This window comes from Agelaius phoeniceus, chromosome 2 (genome assembly GCF_051311805.1).
Source record: "Agelaius phoeniceus isolate bAgePho1 chromosome 2, bAgePho1.hap1, whole genome shotgun sequence".
NCBI lineage: Eukaryota > Metazoa > Chordata > Aves > Passeriformes > Icteridae > Agelaius > Agelaius phoeniceus.
In genome coordinates this window covers 72,368,056-72,388,918 of record NC_135266.1, presented here as the reverse complement: position 1 = coordinate 72,388,918, position 20,863 = coordinate 72,368,056, and the positions used below count along the sequence as shown (strand labels likewise).

The 20,863-nt window shown below is 38.0% G+C and overlaps 1 protein-coding gene across 2 annotated transcripts in view; it reads right to left on the bottom strand.

Moving 5' to 3' along the window:
* SACS (sacsin molecular chaperone) overlaps positions 1–20,863 on the bottom strand; it is a 58,052-nt gene that overhangs the window by 16,631 nt on the left and 20,558 nt on the right. Inside the window, exons 1-8 of one of the 2 annotated variants that reach the window (XM_054653978.2) lie at positions 18,793–19,055; positions 18,386–18,536; positions 15,617–15,704; positions 12,558–12,643; positions 10,131–10,242; positions 8,867–9,013; positions 6,072–7,554; positions 3,073–3,164 (exon numbers count right to left, since the gene is read on the bottom strand). In XM_054653978.2, the coding sequence (XP_054509953.2) occupies positions 3,073–3,164; positions 6,072–7,554; positions 8,867–9,013; positions 10,131–10,242; positions 12,558–12,643; positions 15,617–15,704; positions 18,386–18,536; positions 18,793–18,794 (2,161 nt within the window). In that variant the 5' untranslated portion in view covers positions 18,795–19,055. Of the gene's footprint in view, positions 1–3,072; positions 3,165–6,071; positions 7,555–8,866; positions 9,014–10,130; positions 10,243–12,557; positions 12,644–15,616; positions 15,705–18,385; positions 18,537–18,792; positions 19,056–20,863 lie in introns of those variants that run through there. The other variant, XM_077173873.1, reaches the window with a different exon arrangement.

Below are 20,863 nucleotides of genomic sequence, written 5' to 3'. Positions count from 1 at the left end.
AATGCCTACAGAGCTACAGACTGATAGCTCCATTGAACACAAAACCAGGTAAACACATCAGCCCTGTAAAAGTGAGGAAAACTTATGGAAAGGGCCCATGGAAGATAAGAATCTACTTAAAAGCTCAACTTAAACCCCATTGTTTTAATTTGAGAAGTTAAAAATATGGGTTTTAAAAAAGAGGAGGATACCTCCTCTTTCCAGGAAGACTAGAAATCTTCCTGCAGGTAAAATTATTAAATATATATAAATAAACCAACAAAGATATTGATAATTTCCATGTAACGTAATCACAAGGTTTTCCTCATCAATATGCATTTTCCCCTCAACTGTATTTAGAAATATTTTTCTAATTATGTTAGTTGTTATGTCTTGGCAGCACTATTCGGCAAGTTTTTTTACAAGAAAGCTGGGGCAATGAGAAAAGCTAATCACCAAATTCACACAAATATCAAGCTTCAGTCCAAACCAGTACATCTTCAATTAATAACCATACCTGAAAATCCCCACAGAAGCTGTTGGGCTAGAATATAATCAAATCCATTTTTAGAAAACAGCCTGTGAACTACATATTAAGACACTAAGTATAGAAACAGTTACTAACTAGACAAATACAGTTCACATTTTAGGAGAGTAAAAGTCAGATCTGTTTGCCTTTGAACAACACAATAAAAACAATTGCATCCCATCTCAAAGAAATATTATAAAAAGTTTCTATTTCTACAATTGTAGCAGAAATCTCTCTGATGTAATTTCTACAGCTATATAAATAAAATTTTTGACAGATTAAGATTTCTACACCTGTCAAAACCCCCTCTAATACTTATTATTTATAGTTACATACAAATTTTATGGTAGTGCAGTTGTACAATTATGCAGAATCATTGAGTGAAGACTAATTTATGAGGAGGAAGAATGAAAAGTAGGACACCTTAATCTTGTAAAGGATTATCTAATACTATTTAATAATTCTGAGAACATTTAGAAGAATATTTGCCATATTTATTTACAAAAATATGTTCTTCTAATGAATGGGAGGCATACTACCAAGAACAAGTCCCTAGAAAAATATCATCCAAATTGCCAGAATAAGAGAGAGACTTAAATGCAATAAGAAGCAAGACTTAAATGTGACCCAGAATTTCCCCAATAAATAAAAGGAGTAGAAATACTTCATTGCAGTTCTGAGACCAAGCCTGCAAGGGAAGAAATATCCTAGAACTCAGCAAGGGACTGGTTTAATAACATACAGGGGTTTTTCTGTTTCTGTCACCTCTGTATTTTCTGTTTAAGATGTATTCAAGCACATACCGTATTTTGTTTTGGTTGTTTTGCTCTGTTTTTTAATTTAAGCCTGCTTTTAGACCGCTTTGTGACATTCACTCAGAGGAAATTGTCTAGGAAAGTACATTTCAAAAATCTGCTCAAGGTTTCATCACACAGAACAGCCATTTTTCAATACTAACATTGCTGTCTTACAGGAAACCTTCATCCATCTAACTCACTGTCATTGTCTTGATACTTATATATCCATTCCTTAAAAGGTACTATTAAACAGTAGCTCCTTTTGGTTCTATACTAGATCACAAACATTCCCTGTACTTTACATCCTGCTTAAAAACAGGACAGAGGGAAATTAACAGTAGAGAAAAAAAAAATTAAGCATATTCTAGTGCATTAACAGACACAGTATCCATCATGTAATATGCTGATAGGACTTTGAAAATTCTGCTTTTTAAAAAAAGGGTTTTCTTTGTAATAATTTCAAACTTGATGTCCTTCATATTCAAAAAAGTCATGGATTTAATATATTTAATACATTTTATATTAAATATTTACATGTTTTACTCTATGCAAAAAGTTAATAGATTATTTTATTTTTTTCACAAGTGCTTTGCTATAGTTTAAAAATTTATCATCTTGCCTCAGGATTACCTTATTTTTCTTTTGTGTTTGATAATGAAGGAATGATCAAAACATGGAGAAAGGAGGAGCTTTAGAACTCAACAAAAGAATAATAAAGAGGAAAGATTTAAAGGATTGAAGAGGAAAAAAGGTCAAAACATAGAAGAAACAGGGACTAAATGACTGAAGATCATAATAAAGGATATAAAGAAAAACAAATCAAGACTGTGAATAACAATATTCTACATCTAGTTCTAACATCGTCAGACTAAGAAAGAATTCTGATGAATCAAGTAATTGAAAACAAAAAAAGATACAAGAATCTTTTCCTAAAAAGTACATTTTCTAGACATTGAAGAACCACTTACTTTTAAATAGTATTAATATATGGTGAACTAAAAAGTGGCTTGATTTGTGAATTGTGTTTACATGAAAATATTTCTGAGATTTAGGCTTCAAATTTATCAATCAAATGGTAAACACAAGGGTGGAAAGGTAAGTGCAGATAAACTTTGAGAAGAATAGGTACCAGAAAAAAAATTGTGAAGACAGTTAAACATAGACATATCTTATCTATAGATAGAACAAACTCCTTCACCATGTGTTTTGATCATGACTGGGAGTATTTCAGTAGGCCCACACCGACATAACCATAAACCATGAATTAAGAATCAGGGAACACATGATGAAATTATTTGATCTACAGTATGCACGAGCTAGATGCTTAAACTGATTTAACCTGGTTTAAAACAAATGTACTGAAGTGATCACTTGCAATTGTGAATTAAAAGATGATCCACAGTACTGAAACCATGCCACACCTATTGCATATGCAAATACTATAAATATAAAACAGAATTAAGACTGTCTTAGGTGGAAGAATACTATTTGAATAAAATTCTTCATCCTTGAATACATTTTACTAAATGTTATCACAAATTTTAATCTTTCTTCCTTTGCCTTTTTGTTCATTTATAATTTTCATTTATAATTTTCATTTGTGTCATTTCAATTCAAAGAAGTCTATCATATCTTAATGGGTTTTTTTTAGATTACTGTCTTATTTATGGGAAGTCAACTTCCAGAGACATTACTTTAAACTTGGGATTAGAGCTAGTCTGCTTGAACCATTAAAAGTTCTGTAAGAAAATACAAAAGACACATTACCTCGGCTTTTGGCGGCTTCTTTCAAAGAAGCAAGGACCTCAGGCTTCAGGTCATCAGAGAGTAACCTTCCCTCCAGGCCAGGAAAGAGTGATCTAGCACACCATGAAAAAAGAGAAAAAGAATAAAAAAGAGGCCCCCCACACTTAAGCAAAGCCTCATTTATTTGTGTTACTGTATAGACATCACCAGCTTGGTAACCATCATGGTAGAACAGAGTAGCATGCAAAGCAATCGTGCATATGCAGACCAGGGCTTTCAATGGGTATTTTCTGACAAATAAAAAAGTTATACATTTAGAGGCAGAGAGTAGTAAGAAAGTACTTTTTCCAACTACTTTTCAAAGCAAGTCTAAGGAAGTTTTCTTTGATAGAAAAACTGGGATTAAAAAACTACTTTCACCTATTTGTACTCTAACAAAAAAAAATAGCACCTACTATTCTATGTCTCTTAGAATTCTGCTTGAAAAGTTTACATAAACTACAACACATAATTCTAGAATGTCACACAGACCTGTGGATTTGAAAAGATCTGCAGATTTCAGAAGATCTGCGGTCAATACTTAAAATTATTGTGCCAAGAGTCAGTCTCATCCTCCCCATCTCTTACTTTGGCACTTAAAACTAAATCAGCTTTCAGGGCTTTGGTCTTTGTGAAATCAAAAATAAATATCCAGTTTAATTCTGATTGCAGGTGTGTTCATTAGACATAAACCAACACAGAATCTTGTTCTTCCACAGTTAGTAGAAAGAAAATTTCAAAGAGCTCATTTTACCTTCTTAGCAGGCTCCAAATTTGAATAAGAACCAATCTCCTGAACTGAAAGGGTTTTGAAACATCTAACATGCATAATTTATCATACTTAAAACATTAGAATTAAAGATACTTGATGTAGGCAAGAATAGAGGCAAAGAAAGCATTACTATTTGAAATTCCTGTTTCATCACCACTAGCAAGGAGCTTTATGCCTGTTAAAATATGCTTTTGTATCACTTTCACAAGGCTAATCAAACCAGGTCCATTACCAATGGAGCATGAACTGAATAAGAAATATTGGTATCCTTAAGTTTCAAAAAAAGTATCTTATGACTAGTCTGAAGCAGGGCTCTAATTTGTTATTCTCATCATGGGAATGTTTTCTGTATTAATATACTTGCTGAGCTTCTGGAAGGATTAACAAAATGAAAGAACAACAAAAGATAAATAATCTCACAGTCGATGCTAAAAAACTTTTTTTTAAGAAAAAGACACTAGAATCATAGGCCCCAAGTAGCTTTAATCCCTTGACAAATAATCTGAATCATTTAGAACAAAAAAAGATTATGGGTCTTTGTATATGGGTTTAAATTTATGGAGCTCCTGGAGTGGGTCCAGCAGAGGGCTACAAAGATGATCAAGGCATTGGAGTAGCTCTCTTATGAGGAAAGGCTGAGGAAGCTGGGCCTCATGAGCCTCAAGAGGAGACAGCTGAGAGAGGACCTCATCCATGTCTGTATGTATCTGAAGGGAGGGTGACATGAGGGTGGAGCCAGGCTCTTTTTTGTGGTGCCAAGGATTCAGGCAATAGGACAAGAGGCAATGGGCAGAAACTGATGCACAGGAATTTCCAGCTGAGTATGAGGAAGAACTTCTGCACTGTGCAACTACCTAGTACTGGAATGAGTACTGATTGCCCAGAGAAGCTGTGGAGCCTTCCTCACTGGACACAACCCTATGCCATGTGCTCTGGGATGGCCCTGCTTGAGCTGGGAGGTTGGACCAGATGACCCCCTGAGGTCCCTTCCAACCTGACCCATTCTGTGATTCTGTTTAGAATATAGCAAAAATAGAACAGCAGCAGGCTTGAAGATATGCAAATTGTTTTCAAGAAACATGAGAAGAAAAGTCACTTGCATCCAACTACTTTTCTTTAAGATTGGCTGTCTATATGTATAGTCAAAACACAATTTACATAAGGACCTCACTTGAAGCACTTTTTACCTTAATAATACCTATATGGGCACACCCCAACCCACCTCTTCTTCCCTTTTAAACAGTCCATAGAGCAGTAAAAGCAACAAAACATATGCCAAGTGTCACATTCTCTCAAGTTGAGGGTCTGGACATTAGTGGAATTCTGAGGCAAAGGAGAAGGAGGGCTCATTGTAATCATGCATAGGGGTAGCACTTTTTAAGAGGAAACATCTGGTGTGTCTGAGTGACTTCAAGCCTTATGTCTTTAGACATTGTGTGCAGAATGGTCCAGATTTAACAAGTATTTAATACATGCATAATCCAGTACGGACATAAAAAGCAGTAGTCATGCTTTCTCCCCAGTGACCCCAAGCTCATTCATTCCAGCTAGCCTGCCCTTTGCTATCCCCTCCCCAGTGTCAGTGCAAGCTCTGGTGGCTGATGAAATGAGAACCAAACTGGAGCACTGATGCAGCTGGGAAATAAGCAAGGAAGAAAAACTAATTGGAGAGGGACTGGAGAGAGCAAAGGAAGAGCAGATGCAAAAGACAGCTCATCATAGTATCGGCTTATTTCCTGAAACCAGTTTTTAGTACTACCTCACTGAAATTAAGTGTTGTGATAAAAAATAAAAGCCAGACATAATCTCAAGGCTTAAGTTTAAAAAAAGCCCTTAGCATTATCTAATTTAATGAACTTCCTAGTATGCATGTTGCTAATCTTCTCCTATTTGTAATTCTAAAAAGAAAATGAACTGGAATTGTACCCTGAGGTATTCTCTTAAAGCGTAGATCATGCAATGCTTTTATAAAGGGTTAATGGCAAATGGGTGTCAAACTTTTCAAATGAGGCATATGCACACAGATATATACATATATACACAGAAAATTGAGTTCTATCTATGCCTTATTTCATCACAATACAGGCTGTTGCATACCTTGTTTGTTGACAAGCAAAGGAGTCTGAAGCTCTGTTTTAACATATAAATTTTAAAAAAAGAAAAAACCTGGCAAAAACCCTCCCCACAGCATTACAAATATTAAGCATACCTGGGATATTCTTCTGAGGTTATGTAAACTATATCCTGTTCTGACACGGATGAGGAAAAAGGAATAAAATTCCCATTCTGTAAAGGCAAAAGCTCCAATCCAATTAGTTCACTGTAGACTCCATCAGAAAGCACAAATTCTAAAAGATGAAGCTTTTCTTCAGCAGGTCCACTGTGCCCAGATTTCCTTAGGACTTGCCGCACTACAGCAGGAGTCACTTTTTTCACAGCTTTAGCAGCAGAAAGAGTAAGATGCACTGCACTAGCAATATTTGCTGGTACCTTAGCAATCTGCTTCCCTGAATTCTGGAGGTAGTTGAGAACAGACTGCGTGTACTCCAAACTCTCATCCATTTCAGAAAAGTGCACCTGTTCCACCTTTATCCATTGATTACTCACTGAGTAAATAACTGTATGCTGGAGCAGGTCTTTAAAGAGAGGTACTACTATTGGTTTCCAGGGTACCCTGATTTTATTCTCATCAGGCCATAACCTATAAATTCTTTCAGGTGACAATGGAAAATCTGAACTCTTCTCAGTCTCCATTCGTTTGATAGCTTCCAAAATAAGGGTGGTATATGCCTTAGGCACTATATTTACCACAAGAAGGTCATTCCACAAAGCTGCTGGATCTCTCCACTGATCCAACTCTCGCCATTTGATACTCCTCCTGTTGTCTGTGAGACCAAAGAAACCACTAACATGAACTGGAAGTCCAGTTTTGCTTTCTTCACCCGGAGGCAAAGGCAGAAAACAAAATGCTCTTCCTGAAAAGTCTGCTACAGCTCCATTTTCCTCCTCGTTAGTCGCTAAAGACATGGCTATTCCAATAGTAGGAACAAATTTCAAGTCATCAGCTAAAGAATCCAGTTCTGTGCACATTCCTCGACCACCCACACAATTACACACTAACCAAGATGTTTTCTGTGCGTCCTTAACACTCTCGTCTTCTACAACTATATTTACATGGTATGTCACACATGTTATGCTATTGCTTGGAACTCCCTTACAATACTGATTTATTGCAGTTCCCAGGATTTTGATAGAATTGGGTCTTTCATGTTTCAAGGCCTTGTTCTCACTGGCAGTTACTCTAAAAACCAGCCTCTCTGTTCCATCAGCTTCCCGCACGTGCAATGAAACATCCTGAACACTCTTCAGGAAAAGCAATACTGTGTCTGCATCTGCTCTGAAGGATTCAAACAGCTCCAAGACCTTCTGTTTGTCATAAACATTGCTGCTCAGTTGGGAAGGCTGCAGACGAAGTGGGAAACGAAAAAATGTACCAGGAAAGTTTCCATTCTTAAAGGTTTCCTTAGTGCTGCCAAATACACCAATGAAAGGTGCAAACTGGTCTGTAAGTTCATTTATTTCCTTGCTGTCTTCTTTTAGATTCCAACACTGGCCTGACTCGTGAGGTCCAAAGAGGGTTTGATGGGGATCAAGCATTCCAATCTGGTCACCACTGAAGATGCTAGGGACATCTGTATCCATAAAAACCAACAATTACTAATAAACCTAAAACAACATACTTTAAAAATAGAGTGTTGAGGAAAAAATTTTTAAAAGGTAAGAATAAAATATTCTAAAACTGTGATGAATTGAGTACAATCCCCAGGGAAATGGCTGAGTCACCATCCCTGGAGGTATTGACAAGACATGAAGATGTGACCCTTAGGGACATGGCTTAGTGGACTTGGTACCATTAGGCTTATGGTTGGATTCAATGTTCTTAAAGGTCTTTTACAACCTACATGATTCTGTGATTCTGATAACATAATTCAGTGCTTACTAACAGGGAAGAAACAAGCATACACCTATTCTGCAGCTGAATATATAAATACTCATTCAACCATTTGAATTCTAACTGACAATGAACAACAGGAAGTTGCTTTCAACTTCCTTCAACTACATACTTTTATGTTTCCACTATTTTCAAGAAAAAAAAACAACTAATTAATTTACTACGTGTATGTTCTACTAGATTCATACTTTGCAGATCTTGAAGGCTGGATCACAGTAATTCTATACGTTTAAAAGCACAAATTCGCAGAATTATCAAATGACAGAATGTATTAATTTTATTCATGCTCAGCTAGGTAAAACATATTTTTAAAATATCATGTGTCTTACAAATTCACTTCACAAGGTAAAAATTTTTACCTTTTTTTTCCCCCTGCATTGTTTTTACTGTGGAGACTGTAAGCATCATTTATGCTTCTTCTGTACAACAATAAAACATTCTGGGAGAATAACAGATTTCAAGACTGAATATTAAGAGTTTGCAAAACAGTATGTTCTATCTCTTTCAAGTGTAAATGTGCATATGCCTCTATTACATATCTTTTCTAGCAATAAATAAAAATCACTACTATCCAAAGAACCTGCAGAAGACTTTCGGTCTAGTGAGTAGAACTTTCACACTTCTACTTGGATACCTATCCTGTATTATGAGTCTCTATAAAATGAACAGCAGTGTATAATTGAAACACCAATGTAAAGAAATGTTCATTTCAATGTAAAGGACTAAGTACATGATTATGTTAATAGAAATATCTTCAAAAACCTTCAAAAATCAAACAGATACCTTATAGGATTAGAGAAAAACAGGAATGCTTCATAAGAAAATCTAGCCATGAAGTAATTTTAAAACACATTATAGAGAAAATATTAAATGTTTATGAATAGCTAAAGTAATTTAACTATTTAAAAATTCAACACTTTCATTTTAAAATACATTACTAACTACTTACATTACTACTAACATTTCATTTTAAAATACACTACTAAGATTACCTGTTATATGATAAACTGAATTAAAGCCAATTCCAAATCTTCCAACTTTCAGGGGATCATCCTTCTTCCTGCTTCTTGCTATTTCCTGTATACCATGCCAGTCCTCGGGGGTGAAAATTGCATCATTATATGCATAAAATGCTGGCCCTATAATAAACAGGCAAGAGTTAAAAAGGGGACAGAAGAAGAAAACTATTTAATGTTTAAAACTTCTAGGAAAGGAACTCACAGACCTGAGAAAGCATTTCTTTGAAGTATATGCATGTGCAAATTTAATGGGGAAGCTATGACTCTAAGATGACATCAAATTATGCCTGGTAATGAAAAAAAATGCAAAATGCAAAAGCAAAAGCAATGAGATTAATTTACCTCTATAAATGGTACTTAGATTTATATTCTGGTGTGTTATTTAATTCTTACATCCTCATTTTAAAAGAATGATTCTGAAAAACTGGACAAAAAGCAGAAAACAACAAAACTTCTGAAAGAAGTGTCATGTGGCACAAGGCTTAAACTCAATCTGTTCAGACTATCAAAAAGATGTTTGAAAAATGTACTAGTCACAGTCTGAAGACACCTCTACTGGAAGGGAATATAAGGCAAGATAAAACAATAATCTGTGTCTAGAAAGTAAGACAAATTCATATTAGAAGACATAATAAGGCTGATTAACAACTGAAAAAAAGCTGGAAGAAAGAAGTAGTGGATCATCTGTCATTGAAACTTCAAATCACAACTGAATGCCTTTAGGGATGACTATGCAAACTAATTTTAAATGTAATATTTATAATAATTATTAAATACATAATTGTCCTTTATCTCACAAAGCCATAGTAAATGATGTAAAAAACTAAAGTTTCAAGAAGCTGGATTTGCAATATACAGACAACATGGAGCAAAGCTAGGTGTACAGTCAAGGGAAAAATGGGATGGGGAAGAAAACTGAACTGCCTGGAAAATGCTGAAATGTAAAGGGCACAGGTAATTTTTACTTTAAAAACTGGTGTGCTGGCTTGGGCTTCATGGTAGCTGGGGGCTGTGTTTTGGATTTGTGCTGGAGACAGTGACAATAACACAGAGCTGTTTTAGTTATCACTGAGCAGGGCTTATGCAGAGCCAAAGCCTTTTCTGCTTCTCATGTGGCCCAGACAGTGAGTGGGCTGGGGCTGCTAAGGAGCTCAGAGGGGACATAGCCAGGACAGCTAACCCCAAACAACATGCATATGGAAAAATAATGGCCAAATTTAATAAAACTTATACTTACCCTGATATTGTGCCATGTCCTTTGACCATAATGTTTCTGTTCCATACTGAGTTTCATCATATAGAAACCTAACCTCTGTGGCACCAGCATCTTCTGCATTCTGTATCAGCTCCTGAGGCAGAAAAAATAAAACAAAACAAAGTATAATGCAGTAATACATATTCTAGCAATGGCTTTTGAACTTATACAGTAGAAAATAACAAGCAAATTTCTCAAGAATAACTGTTTTTATACGTTTCAACCAAAATGGTTTTATCCAGTTTATACATGAGAATAGGTTTTCTTATAAACAAATATTCAGACAAATACTATAAAAATGATTTGAATATGGAGCTCAAATATCATAAGAAAGCAGTTATACAAAGTTGAGAAATAAGCTACCAAACTATTACTAGTATATTATCCTAAGAATCAGAGCTGTAAAAGTCTCAAAACAAGGCAAATGGGAGAAGAAGAAAAAAGAATTTTATATTTATCAAAGTGTGTTAGGTAAGTCCTTACAAACAGGTGTCCAACAACAGTGAGGCACAAATGGGTAATGCACAGCACTCTTCTTTACATCAACTGAATTAGGCTGAGGTTTACATTTCACAGTATGAAACAACCATTCCTGGGCCATGGTGCTCATGCCTCTAACCCCCCTGCAGCAAAGGGCTGCAAAACAGTTCTGACCAGTGGCTCCCTAAGTCATGAACCAACAGAGCAGCAGCCTACAGTTGAATGAAACCCACAGACTAGAAAGAGGCTTATATTAAGACTGAGTATTTGCTAAATAGTAGTATCAGTGGTGAGAGCTACAGAAAACTCAAATGTCAGTAAAGCAGTTCTATAAACATGACCATTAATAAAATATGCCTATCTAGCCCTGTTTTCATCAACAGTAGACACGTAAGCGTGATTATAAATACCTAGGGGATTACAGCCTCACACAATGGTCTATTTACACTGAATCATCACAGTGTATCAGGGCTCCAGACACATAAACACGTGTGTATGCTTATGTGGGTGTGTGCAAGCTTGGCATAAGCAAGTATTTCAGCTGAATTGAAAAGCAACGTAGATACATCACATGCAATGTATTCACATACTTTAATTTCATTCAGTTATACATAAAAGACTTGATAGCAAGATGAATTTCTACTTAAAAAACACATCAACTAGCAATCAGTATTTCAGATTAGGTTGCATTCAAGTATACTGTTGAGACTAAAATAAGCTCACTGTTACCTAATATCTGGTTCCAAAATTATAACCCTTTTATTTTGCAGTTTTTGACAGTATGTTCAGTCTATAATGCATATTATATTGTTACTTCTACATAGTTTTGAAGTATTATGAGATAGCAAGAAATACACCTACAGTTAAGCATAAATAACAGATGTTTAAAGAATCTTTACAAGATATTTATATGCAGTTCTTCTTCTAAAAGAACAATCATGACAGTCTTTCATGAAGACATAGTAAGATAGCCCAAAGTTTCCAGAAATATTAAATACTAAGTAGGGCAATCACCATGAAGTCAGACTTGCATTCATGCTGTGGCACAAGAAGGTAACTACTACATTCAGCAGCAACAGCATTGTATCTGAAGATTCAAAACACTGAAATAAAATTTAAGGTATCAGCAAAACTCCTGGTAGTAATCTCTCTCTAACAATCTGTTAACCCTAAATTGTAAACTACAAAAACAGCATCATTTCTTCTTTTAGATTTACCTATCTGATTTCTAAGGACATTTCCTTATTTCTTCATATTGGAATGAAAGTTTGGGTTTTAAATACTGAGGAAATTTGAACTCTTCTTAATTCAAATGCATTTTACAGATGCAACTAGTACTGAGAATTAATAAAAATGTAAGCACCCCTCCTACATACAGACACTGCTCAGAACATACCCAGGAGGCAATTTGCCAAAACAGTTGAAGTCACGCTTATCTTGGGCATTCCCACTAAGCATAATCAGGTTCTAGTTCCATGGTTGCAAACAAGACAACAGATAGTAACTGTCATCATCTGTCAACATTTGTATTTGGGTGTTTTGGACGTAGGCATGTATAGATAGATAAGATATATCTGTATCAAATCCCATTAGTTAGAACCTAGTATTCCCATACACAAATAAAATTAAGTTACTACCACCCATGTGATGAAGTATGCTGTATTAGAAGTTTAACATCCAACTAATCACCCCAGATGCTCTTAAAAAAAAAAAAACAAACAAACTGCCATCCTCAAAGAAAACAAAAACTACTAAAAACCACACAAAGCACACAACTCATTTTCCCTTGTCCACAGAAATGGACACTTATATCTTCTGTAGTACAGTGAATCTAAGATAAAACAACCACAAGATTTGCTGGGAAGTATTAAACTTCAGCATTATGTCATGCACATTAAATAACTGTTAAAAATACTATTCATTGTCTACCTTAAGAATCTGTCCTCCCTCTGGATATCTTCTTAATATATCCTTTAGAAAATCAACAAGTGGTGGAGTTGTTTGTCCAAAACGACCTAAAATCAAACAAGTAAATAAAAAGATTATTATTATAATTATGCTGTGTATTATGCTGCTGTGCACTTAATTTCAGATTTTAAAAAAATACTAAAAAATTACTGGAAACAATAATTTCTTAAAATTAACTCAAGGCCTATTATTGTAAAATCTTGTATTTCCAGAATCATCTGTGAAAATCCTACATTACAAATCTTTAAATTAAAAAAGGTGAAATAGCAGTCTTGATGTTGACGTCAATGAGCTGTTTCATATCTAGATGAAATAAATCTGGGAGCTAAGTCTTTGCAACAGTTATGCCACAATTCCAATTACTTGATGCTCAAAAGTAGCAATTTCTAAAGGACTACTGCTTTTTAAGTAGCAGGACAGTATTCCAGGGCAGCAGTGGCTCTAACTCTTTTATAGCCAGTGATGATCCCTAATGACAGCTACACACAGGCACAGAAGTTTTTGGCTCTAGTGTACACTTCCTGTTCTGACATACTCTGGCCATGGACCTGCTGCCAGCCTTGGTGTTGCCAGGGCCTAATGCTGGAGAGAAAAGAGTCCCACCGTTATGAACATCTGCTCCAAGAGAAAAAGTCTATCACAAAATGAAAGTTTCAATACTCTTCATTTCAAACTCCAGTCTGAGACTAAAGGGCAGCTCCCTAAAACAAACCTCTAAAACATAGGCTTCAAACAAATAGCAATGATACAATCCTCACAAGGAAAACAGACCTTAATGATGCCCCATTTAAAGCTTTTTTTTTAATTGTTAAGAAGTAATTATTCTCTCCCTCTCTTCTGCATATACATGTTTATGAAGCACACAGATTCAAACCCACATATTATGTATATTCTGAAATAAAATACTAGGATAAAAAAGCAAAGTAGAAAAAGGGGGACAAATAAGAGTTCTATTTGCTGAAAAAGCATCAAGTAAAAACATCAAATATTTGTCTTTAAAATTTTCTTGAGTAACTTTATTTACAGTAACTTAATAACATCAATGAAAAAATAAGCAAGAAATTGTAATGGACAGCTGAATGTGTGAAGTATTTCACAACTTCTGTTACATTTGCAGTATACAGAAGTATATGAAAGTCAGTATGCCATATGCATACCTCCAAAACTGATCAACAGACATTACCTAAAATGAAGAAACTGATCTTCTCTAAGTTGGACAGGCAGGTGGAAGTGTTTAAACAACACATTTCATTCACCATGGGAACCACCACAAAAACAGAAAAATAACTTTCCAGTGATAGGAATGAAGATAGACGTTGTTCTCTTTAAGAGCAGAGCTCTGTGTATGTCACAACAATTACTCTGGCTACAGGTTATTATTTACTACATCCTATGAAAGGCTAAACTGATTTTTCTTCAGTATTAGAGCTAGTCATATTTGACACAAAACTGGTACCACAAATTTAAAGGAGAAACTCATTCTACTATAAGAGCAGTCAAGCACTTAAGAGCCCAGAAATCTGTGCAGTCTCCCTCCTCTTTCCAAGCTCAATCAGATCAACCCTCCAGTGACCCAGACTGACCTCAGAGCTGCCCACACTCTGAGCAGCAGGCTGAAGTAAAAACCTCCTCATGTCCCTTCCAACATGAATTACTTCGTGATCATATGAAAAGATCATGCATTATTTGATAGCAGCAATGAATGAACACAAAGGGGACATGGATAATCCTCAGAGTACTTCAGCAGTCCATGTGCTTGGTCCTATTGACCATGCACTTCCAAGTTAGAAATTCAGGGCATTTCTTGATTCACATGCTGTAAGGAAAAATCTGTGAACTGGAAGACTCCAGAATGAACACTGAAGACTTCAGATGTTTTAAATTGACTTACCTCAGAACTGTGGGCCAGAAAAAGTTAAGCACTTTATCTAGACATAGATTGCTTACAGTGAAATCTCTAAGAAAATCTCCAATCCTAGGCACAAAAATACAGCAACAGTTTCTCTTTCCCATGGAAGATTTCTTAGGGCCACTACACTTTATTCTCTATATAGTTGCCTGGTGGAAAATAAGACTCCTTTTATTTAATCTACCACAGCCTACACACAGCAAAATATTAGAGCAAACAGTCAAGAATGACAGAAAGAAAAATGTTTGATACCAGAACCATGAGGTCATAGAAATGAGGTCCATTTTCATAGGTGTTTTCTAACCACTTCAGGTTCCAGAGAATGTGAACATGAACTTCTGGCTAATATAGAAACTTCCCTCTGTCACTAAAAATCCACAATCCAGTACATACATGCCTTGAACAGGCTAAGAAATACAATATTTTATGAGACCAAATAAAATATCTGCATGAAAAGAAGGGTTTTCTTCTTCATCATGCCATCTGATTAGCATTTATTTCATTGCCTTACAATAAAGTTATTGTGAGAAGAATAGTAATACTAGCAGACAAATAAAATAATTATGACAGATTTTAATTAGAGCATTTCTGAAGATATTCAGTTATCAAGATATTATGTGAAAAGACAGGCCTTCAGGTTTTTTTTAATAAAAATGTAAATAACAGAATCAAAAGAAAATCAAGTTATCAAAGAAAAAACTCTAAAAACAACAAAAGAAATCCAGAAATTTTTACCAGTGTTATAATTTTTTACCTGGTGGTTACTGAAAAGATATCCTTTCAGTATCAGAATTGTTTTCAAGTATCCAGCTTATTTTATATGACACGAGGCAGCTACAACACTACTGAAAGGCAAGTCTTATTTATTCCAAAGGATAGCAATAACCTAAATTCTACACATTATATCACAGGAAAAAAATAAACACCAAGGCACTTAAAAAGAGAAGTTTAATTTTTCTAGAGCAGAATGAAAAGAACAAGTGACAAACCTAGGACTTACATGAAAAATAATCGCTTCCCATTTAAAGAAGATAAAAATTTCAACTAACTCCATATTGCATCAGAAAATGCTTTGAGCTTCCACTTTATAAACAGAAAATATTTTTCATACCTCCTCCTTTCAACCCTTTTGACTGAAGCTCTAGAAAAACTTGATTTTCAGACTTCTGAAGATCCACAATCTTGATACCATCAGACAACTGAAGGAAAAAAATAAGACAGATCTTGGTCAGAAGTTTCAGTTTGATAATAACAGGACAAAACAAATCAGGTGGAAAAAAATGCCTATAGAAGCATACTAAGAGCAAGCCATGGCCTCCTGTTTCTACAATTGAAAAAGTTTTGTATTCAGGGAAGTTCTGGAAGCATAAAACTAAAACAGTTATTGTTCTAAGGTGCATGCCCACAAAAAAAATTAACATATACAGGAAGTACATAGTCTGTATACTCCACAAATACATCTGGGTATGCAGGGGGGACTTAAACTAAGTAATAGCAGCTCAAAGCAGCAAGAAAGACACTGTGTAGAGGCAGAAGTCTGTCAGAGAAACACCCTTGAAGAATTTGATAGCCTCACCCCCCATTACCTCTACATGCAGACCCATCACAGCATGATCAAGGACCACTGAAAGTCACCTAATCCTGCCTCCAGTGCCTCACCAGAAACACTACAGAGAAACTGAGGCAAACTAAGCAACACATTCCTTAGCAGCCATTGGGAAAACTATTACGTATTCATAGCACATAAAGATTTTGTTGCAATTCTAGTTTCATGTGATGTGTCTCATTCATATACCAAGTGCTGCTAGAAGATTCATATCTGACCCATGTTATCCTGCACACAACAACACATGCAGATTTAGAAGGCCACTGTACTAATTAGAAACTAGACTAAAATATTATTATGTGAAATTATATTATTATATTAGTCTCAGTTTGTAGTAGATTTTGGGACTACTTCCTCACTTTGATGGGTAAAAGCAAATCACTAGAAAGCAGTTGGTGTTTACACAGACATAGATGCTTACAATCTAACTACACTTAATAAAAGACAGCCCCAGTCCAGAGTACGTAATCATTATTTAACATCATTAGTAAGAAAAAAAACTTACGTTCTTTTTTACTTTTATCAGTTTTAAATAGTGATTAAAAAACAGCAGGTTTATCGTAAAACTGCAAAAATATCGTACTTGAGTTGAACTTTCTCAAGACGTAAAATTGGGTTATAAGTATTCTGAAACCACTAAAATATAAAGCAATCCACAGAGTCCTGAAAGCTATCACCAAGCATTAAAGGGATACAGTAACCAAATATTCTAAGGTAGGATTTTTGTATCAAGACACCACTAGAAACTTGGACATTGAATAGATCCAAATGAATAGTTTAATACAGTAAGGAACCATGAAATAAAAAGATACTGGACTTTACTTAACATCTATCAATTGCACATAACAGTTCTAATAGAAAAAATTATTCACAGATTAATATTCTACTATTCAAAAACATTTAAAATCATTTGATCCCAATAAACAGGAGTTCAAAAGTTTATAAAGGATTTTCAAATTTGCTACAGTACAGAATAAATATTCCCATATATATTCTAGTGTATTATATTTAAAAGACCCCAAACAAACAGAACAGCAATTACAGTCTGCTTACTGACTGTTCCCTGCAAAAGATAAGTTTTCTGTGGCAGTCAGATCTTTGCTTCCAGGCAAATTTTAGAAAGTGATACAGAGTTTGTCCTCCAAAAAGGGAAGGCCTGGTGAGAACAAAATCAAGGACACACAAAAAAAGATAAACTACACAAGCAGTTTGCTTCAAACCTGAGCCCTCAAAGCCAACTCATGCTGCCCAGGTTCTTAAAAGCTTCCAAAGCAATACAACCAACATGTGTATCTTTCCTTGTCTCACAGAATGGTTTGGGTTGGAATGGGACATTTGAAGACCATGTAATTCAACTCCCCCTCCTACCATTGCCATGAACAGGAACTAGATCAGGTCTCTCAAAGCTCCATCCTACCTGATTATCAACATTTCCAGTCATGGGGAATCCACAACTTCTCTCAGCAACTTGTTTTGGTATTTTATCACCCTCATCCAAAAAAATTTCTTCCTTGTCCCCAATCTTAACTTACCTTTCTTTGTTTTAAAGCCATTGTCCCTTGTCCTATCACTTCAGGCCTTGGCAGAAAGTATCGTTCTATCTTTCTTATAAGCCCCCATTACATTTAGAAAGGCCACAATAAGGTTTTCCTAGAGCCTTCACTTCTCTACACCTTTGCAAATCCCCTTGCCCTATTTAACACTAACTTCCAACCTCCTCTCTCTCCCCTTCTTGTCTCTACTCGTCCCATCCCACCAGGTCTCCAGGTTCCCAGTTCCCCAGAGTACAGCTAGAAGCACAGGAAGCAGTACTGAAAGACTGACACCAGGCTGGTGCCTTCAACAGAACAAGGTCATTCATTCATTCATTCATTCGACTCTCTCCTGTGCCCAGACCTCAATTTTCAGCTTGTCACTTTCATCTCACTGTGATGTCAACTCTGCTCTCGAAACTGACCAGAAAGGCAGGAGGGCAGAACAAACACAACAGCACTCTCCGGTTAATTTCTGCTCTCCCCAACAACTCCGCAAAGAAATTAGGGTAAAACACACGGAGAACTTCAGGGAAAGAAAGGAAAAAAAAAAAACACACAAAAACTCGGATGATAAAAGCTGGCACCATCAAGAGCGGTATGAGGGTCGTCCAAACGACCTCCGTGCTTCCCACGGGAGGAACACCTAAGGACAGGCACACACCGCGCCGCCCACGCACGGCACAGGAGCATCCGGGTGGGCACTTCCCGCGGAGGTTCCGCCGCCCCGCCCGGCCCTCACCTCTCTGCCGCGGTGCCACAGGCGCTGCTGGGCGAGAGGCAGCCCGGCCTCCGCCTCGATCCGCCTCTTCACGTCCCGCACGGCCGCCGACGGCGGCAGCTCGAAGGTCCTGCAGCCCAGGCAGTCATGGAGGACGGTCACCCGGGCCAGCCTGCGGCGACACGACAGACACCAGATGAGAAAAGGCTCCCCGTGCCGCCGCCGCCCGCCCGCTTCCCCCTGGGGCACCCGCCCGCTTCCCCCTGGGCCCCCTCCGGAGGCCCGAGACGGACGCCGGAGACCGCAGGGAGCAGAGATGGGTGGGCGAGCGGGCGCTCGTCCCGCTCTCCGAGGGGAAGCGGCGAAGTCGATCCTGCAGGCTCCCCTCCCCGCCCAGCCCGGCCCGGCCCGGCCCGGCCCGCACTCACATCCCGCCGCCGATGCCGGCCCACACAAAGGACCGCTACTCGCCCCGCCGGCGGCGCTCCCCGCACGGGGAAGGGGTGGGGCCGCGCCGCCCGGAGGCCCGCGCCGCGGAGGAGGCGGAGGAGGAGGCGGGAGCGGGGCAAGTGCCGCCCTAAGAGCGCCGGTCGAGGCTGCGGAGGTGCGGCGGGGCCCGGGCGGCGCCTCAGCCTCGGCACACGGAGGCGTTTCCCGGCTCCCCGCGGTCCGGTGTCCCCAGGGCCCTCGGGAGGGAGAGCCCGGTCGCCCGGAGCGAGGCAGAGGCTGCAGCTTCGCATGTATAGCGTGAGCTGTGCCTGAGGATGAGATCTAGAGATGGTACCGCAGGCGCAGCCCTCCTTCGGCAGGGAGGCACGCTGGTGTTTCACGTAATTCACAGCATTCAGGCACCACCGTATGGAGTACACATAGTTACTGCTGATAAACTTCATTCTTTCTCAAGGAGGCAAAACACAGAAGGAAACATGCCTTTTCTGCTCTCTGTCAGAGAGCCTGGCAAAGGTCAGACATCCTGCCCTATCTCAAAAGGGTGTATGCTAAGTCTTCATACCATTCAAGACTTAAGGAAAGTGCTCTTGCTCCTGAAAGACTGAGCCTTAGCCTGCCTGTGATCCCGATGAATTGAGGGGGCACTTGGAGAACCTTATGGACGGGGCCTGCAGAAAGGCCACTGTTCATCCTGTACAAAGTTCTGCATCCAGGACCATGAGCTGTGCATCAGTGAGGGGCTGGACAGCAGCCCTGCTTCAAAGGAGCTGGGGGATACCAGGGATACCAGGCTTTCCAGATCAAGGAAAGTCTACTCAGTGCAGATGAAGGTACTGTGACCAGAACATAGTGGTGTTTTGGGCTTGCTTTGTTCCCCAGCAGAGGATTACTGACATGGTCAGGGGCCTAAAGCACATGACCTACAAAGAGTATATGAGGGGAGTTGGGCTGTTTAGTCTGAGGATGAGGAGACTATAGCGTCCGCATGGTAACATCCTACACAGACCTGAAGGGCAGTTTCAAAAGCCATCTTAGCCCTCTTAGTAGTGCAAGACTAACAAGGGGCAATGGCAACAAACTAGCTTGGGAGGTTCGTGTGAAACAGCAGGAAAAATCCTGTCACTAGGAAAGGAGCTGTCTAGAGGTACATGATTGACCTGAACCAATACTGATCCTCCTGCTTTGAGGAAAAATGTGGACTACAGACCTCCAGCCAACAGTCCCACTTCATTCCAACAGGTCCTCAATTCCAATCATGACCAAACTAAAAACATTTAAGACCTTACTCAGTGACAGGGAGCTAAAACTGATGCATGACAGCCAAAGGCAACAGAGTTTCTATGGAAGGCAGAAAAAGACACAGCAATCCTTTGCAGAAAGTGTATCAAGCTAAGACAAAAAAATAAGCCCACTAAAATTGATATAAGGTTAAAAAAACTGCGAAGATGAGGTGGATCAGGATCCAACATGGTATCTAAGTAGTTAGGTACCAGTGCTACAACCAGATTACCAGGGCTACAACTGATTTTATTCATCAGCAATATTTGTATATTGAATTCTACAGGATCATAAGGAAATAATGTTGATCTGATCATGCTTTCACCAGAAATAATACAAAAACTATTTCAACATAAAGGAGATGTCTCTACTTGCTTTGGTTTAGGACTTTGTTCATTTTTCTATCATTTTTTATTCATTTTTCTATTGTTTTGTCCTTTTAACTTCCCATTTTGTTACATCTTCTTCAGGGTTCTTCATAACAGAATTTTTCCTACTATGTCCAAAAGGATGAGAAGGCTGCTTTCTAATCTCTTAATGTTTGTCTTTGTGTGTCTTAATACCTGCAGAAGGGACACAAATGAGGGTGACTGGGCAAAATGGAAGGAGTTGATACCCAATGCAGTTCCATCCGTATTAGCTACTAAAATACTTTCCAGACATTGGTGAACGACCAAGCCGCATTGGCAAAATCTAGTTCTTCTTTTCTAGGGATCATGGGAGCGATTTAGCATCTTATGAAGCATGCACAAGTGTTTAAATGGGCCTCTG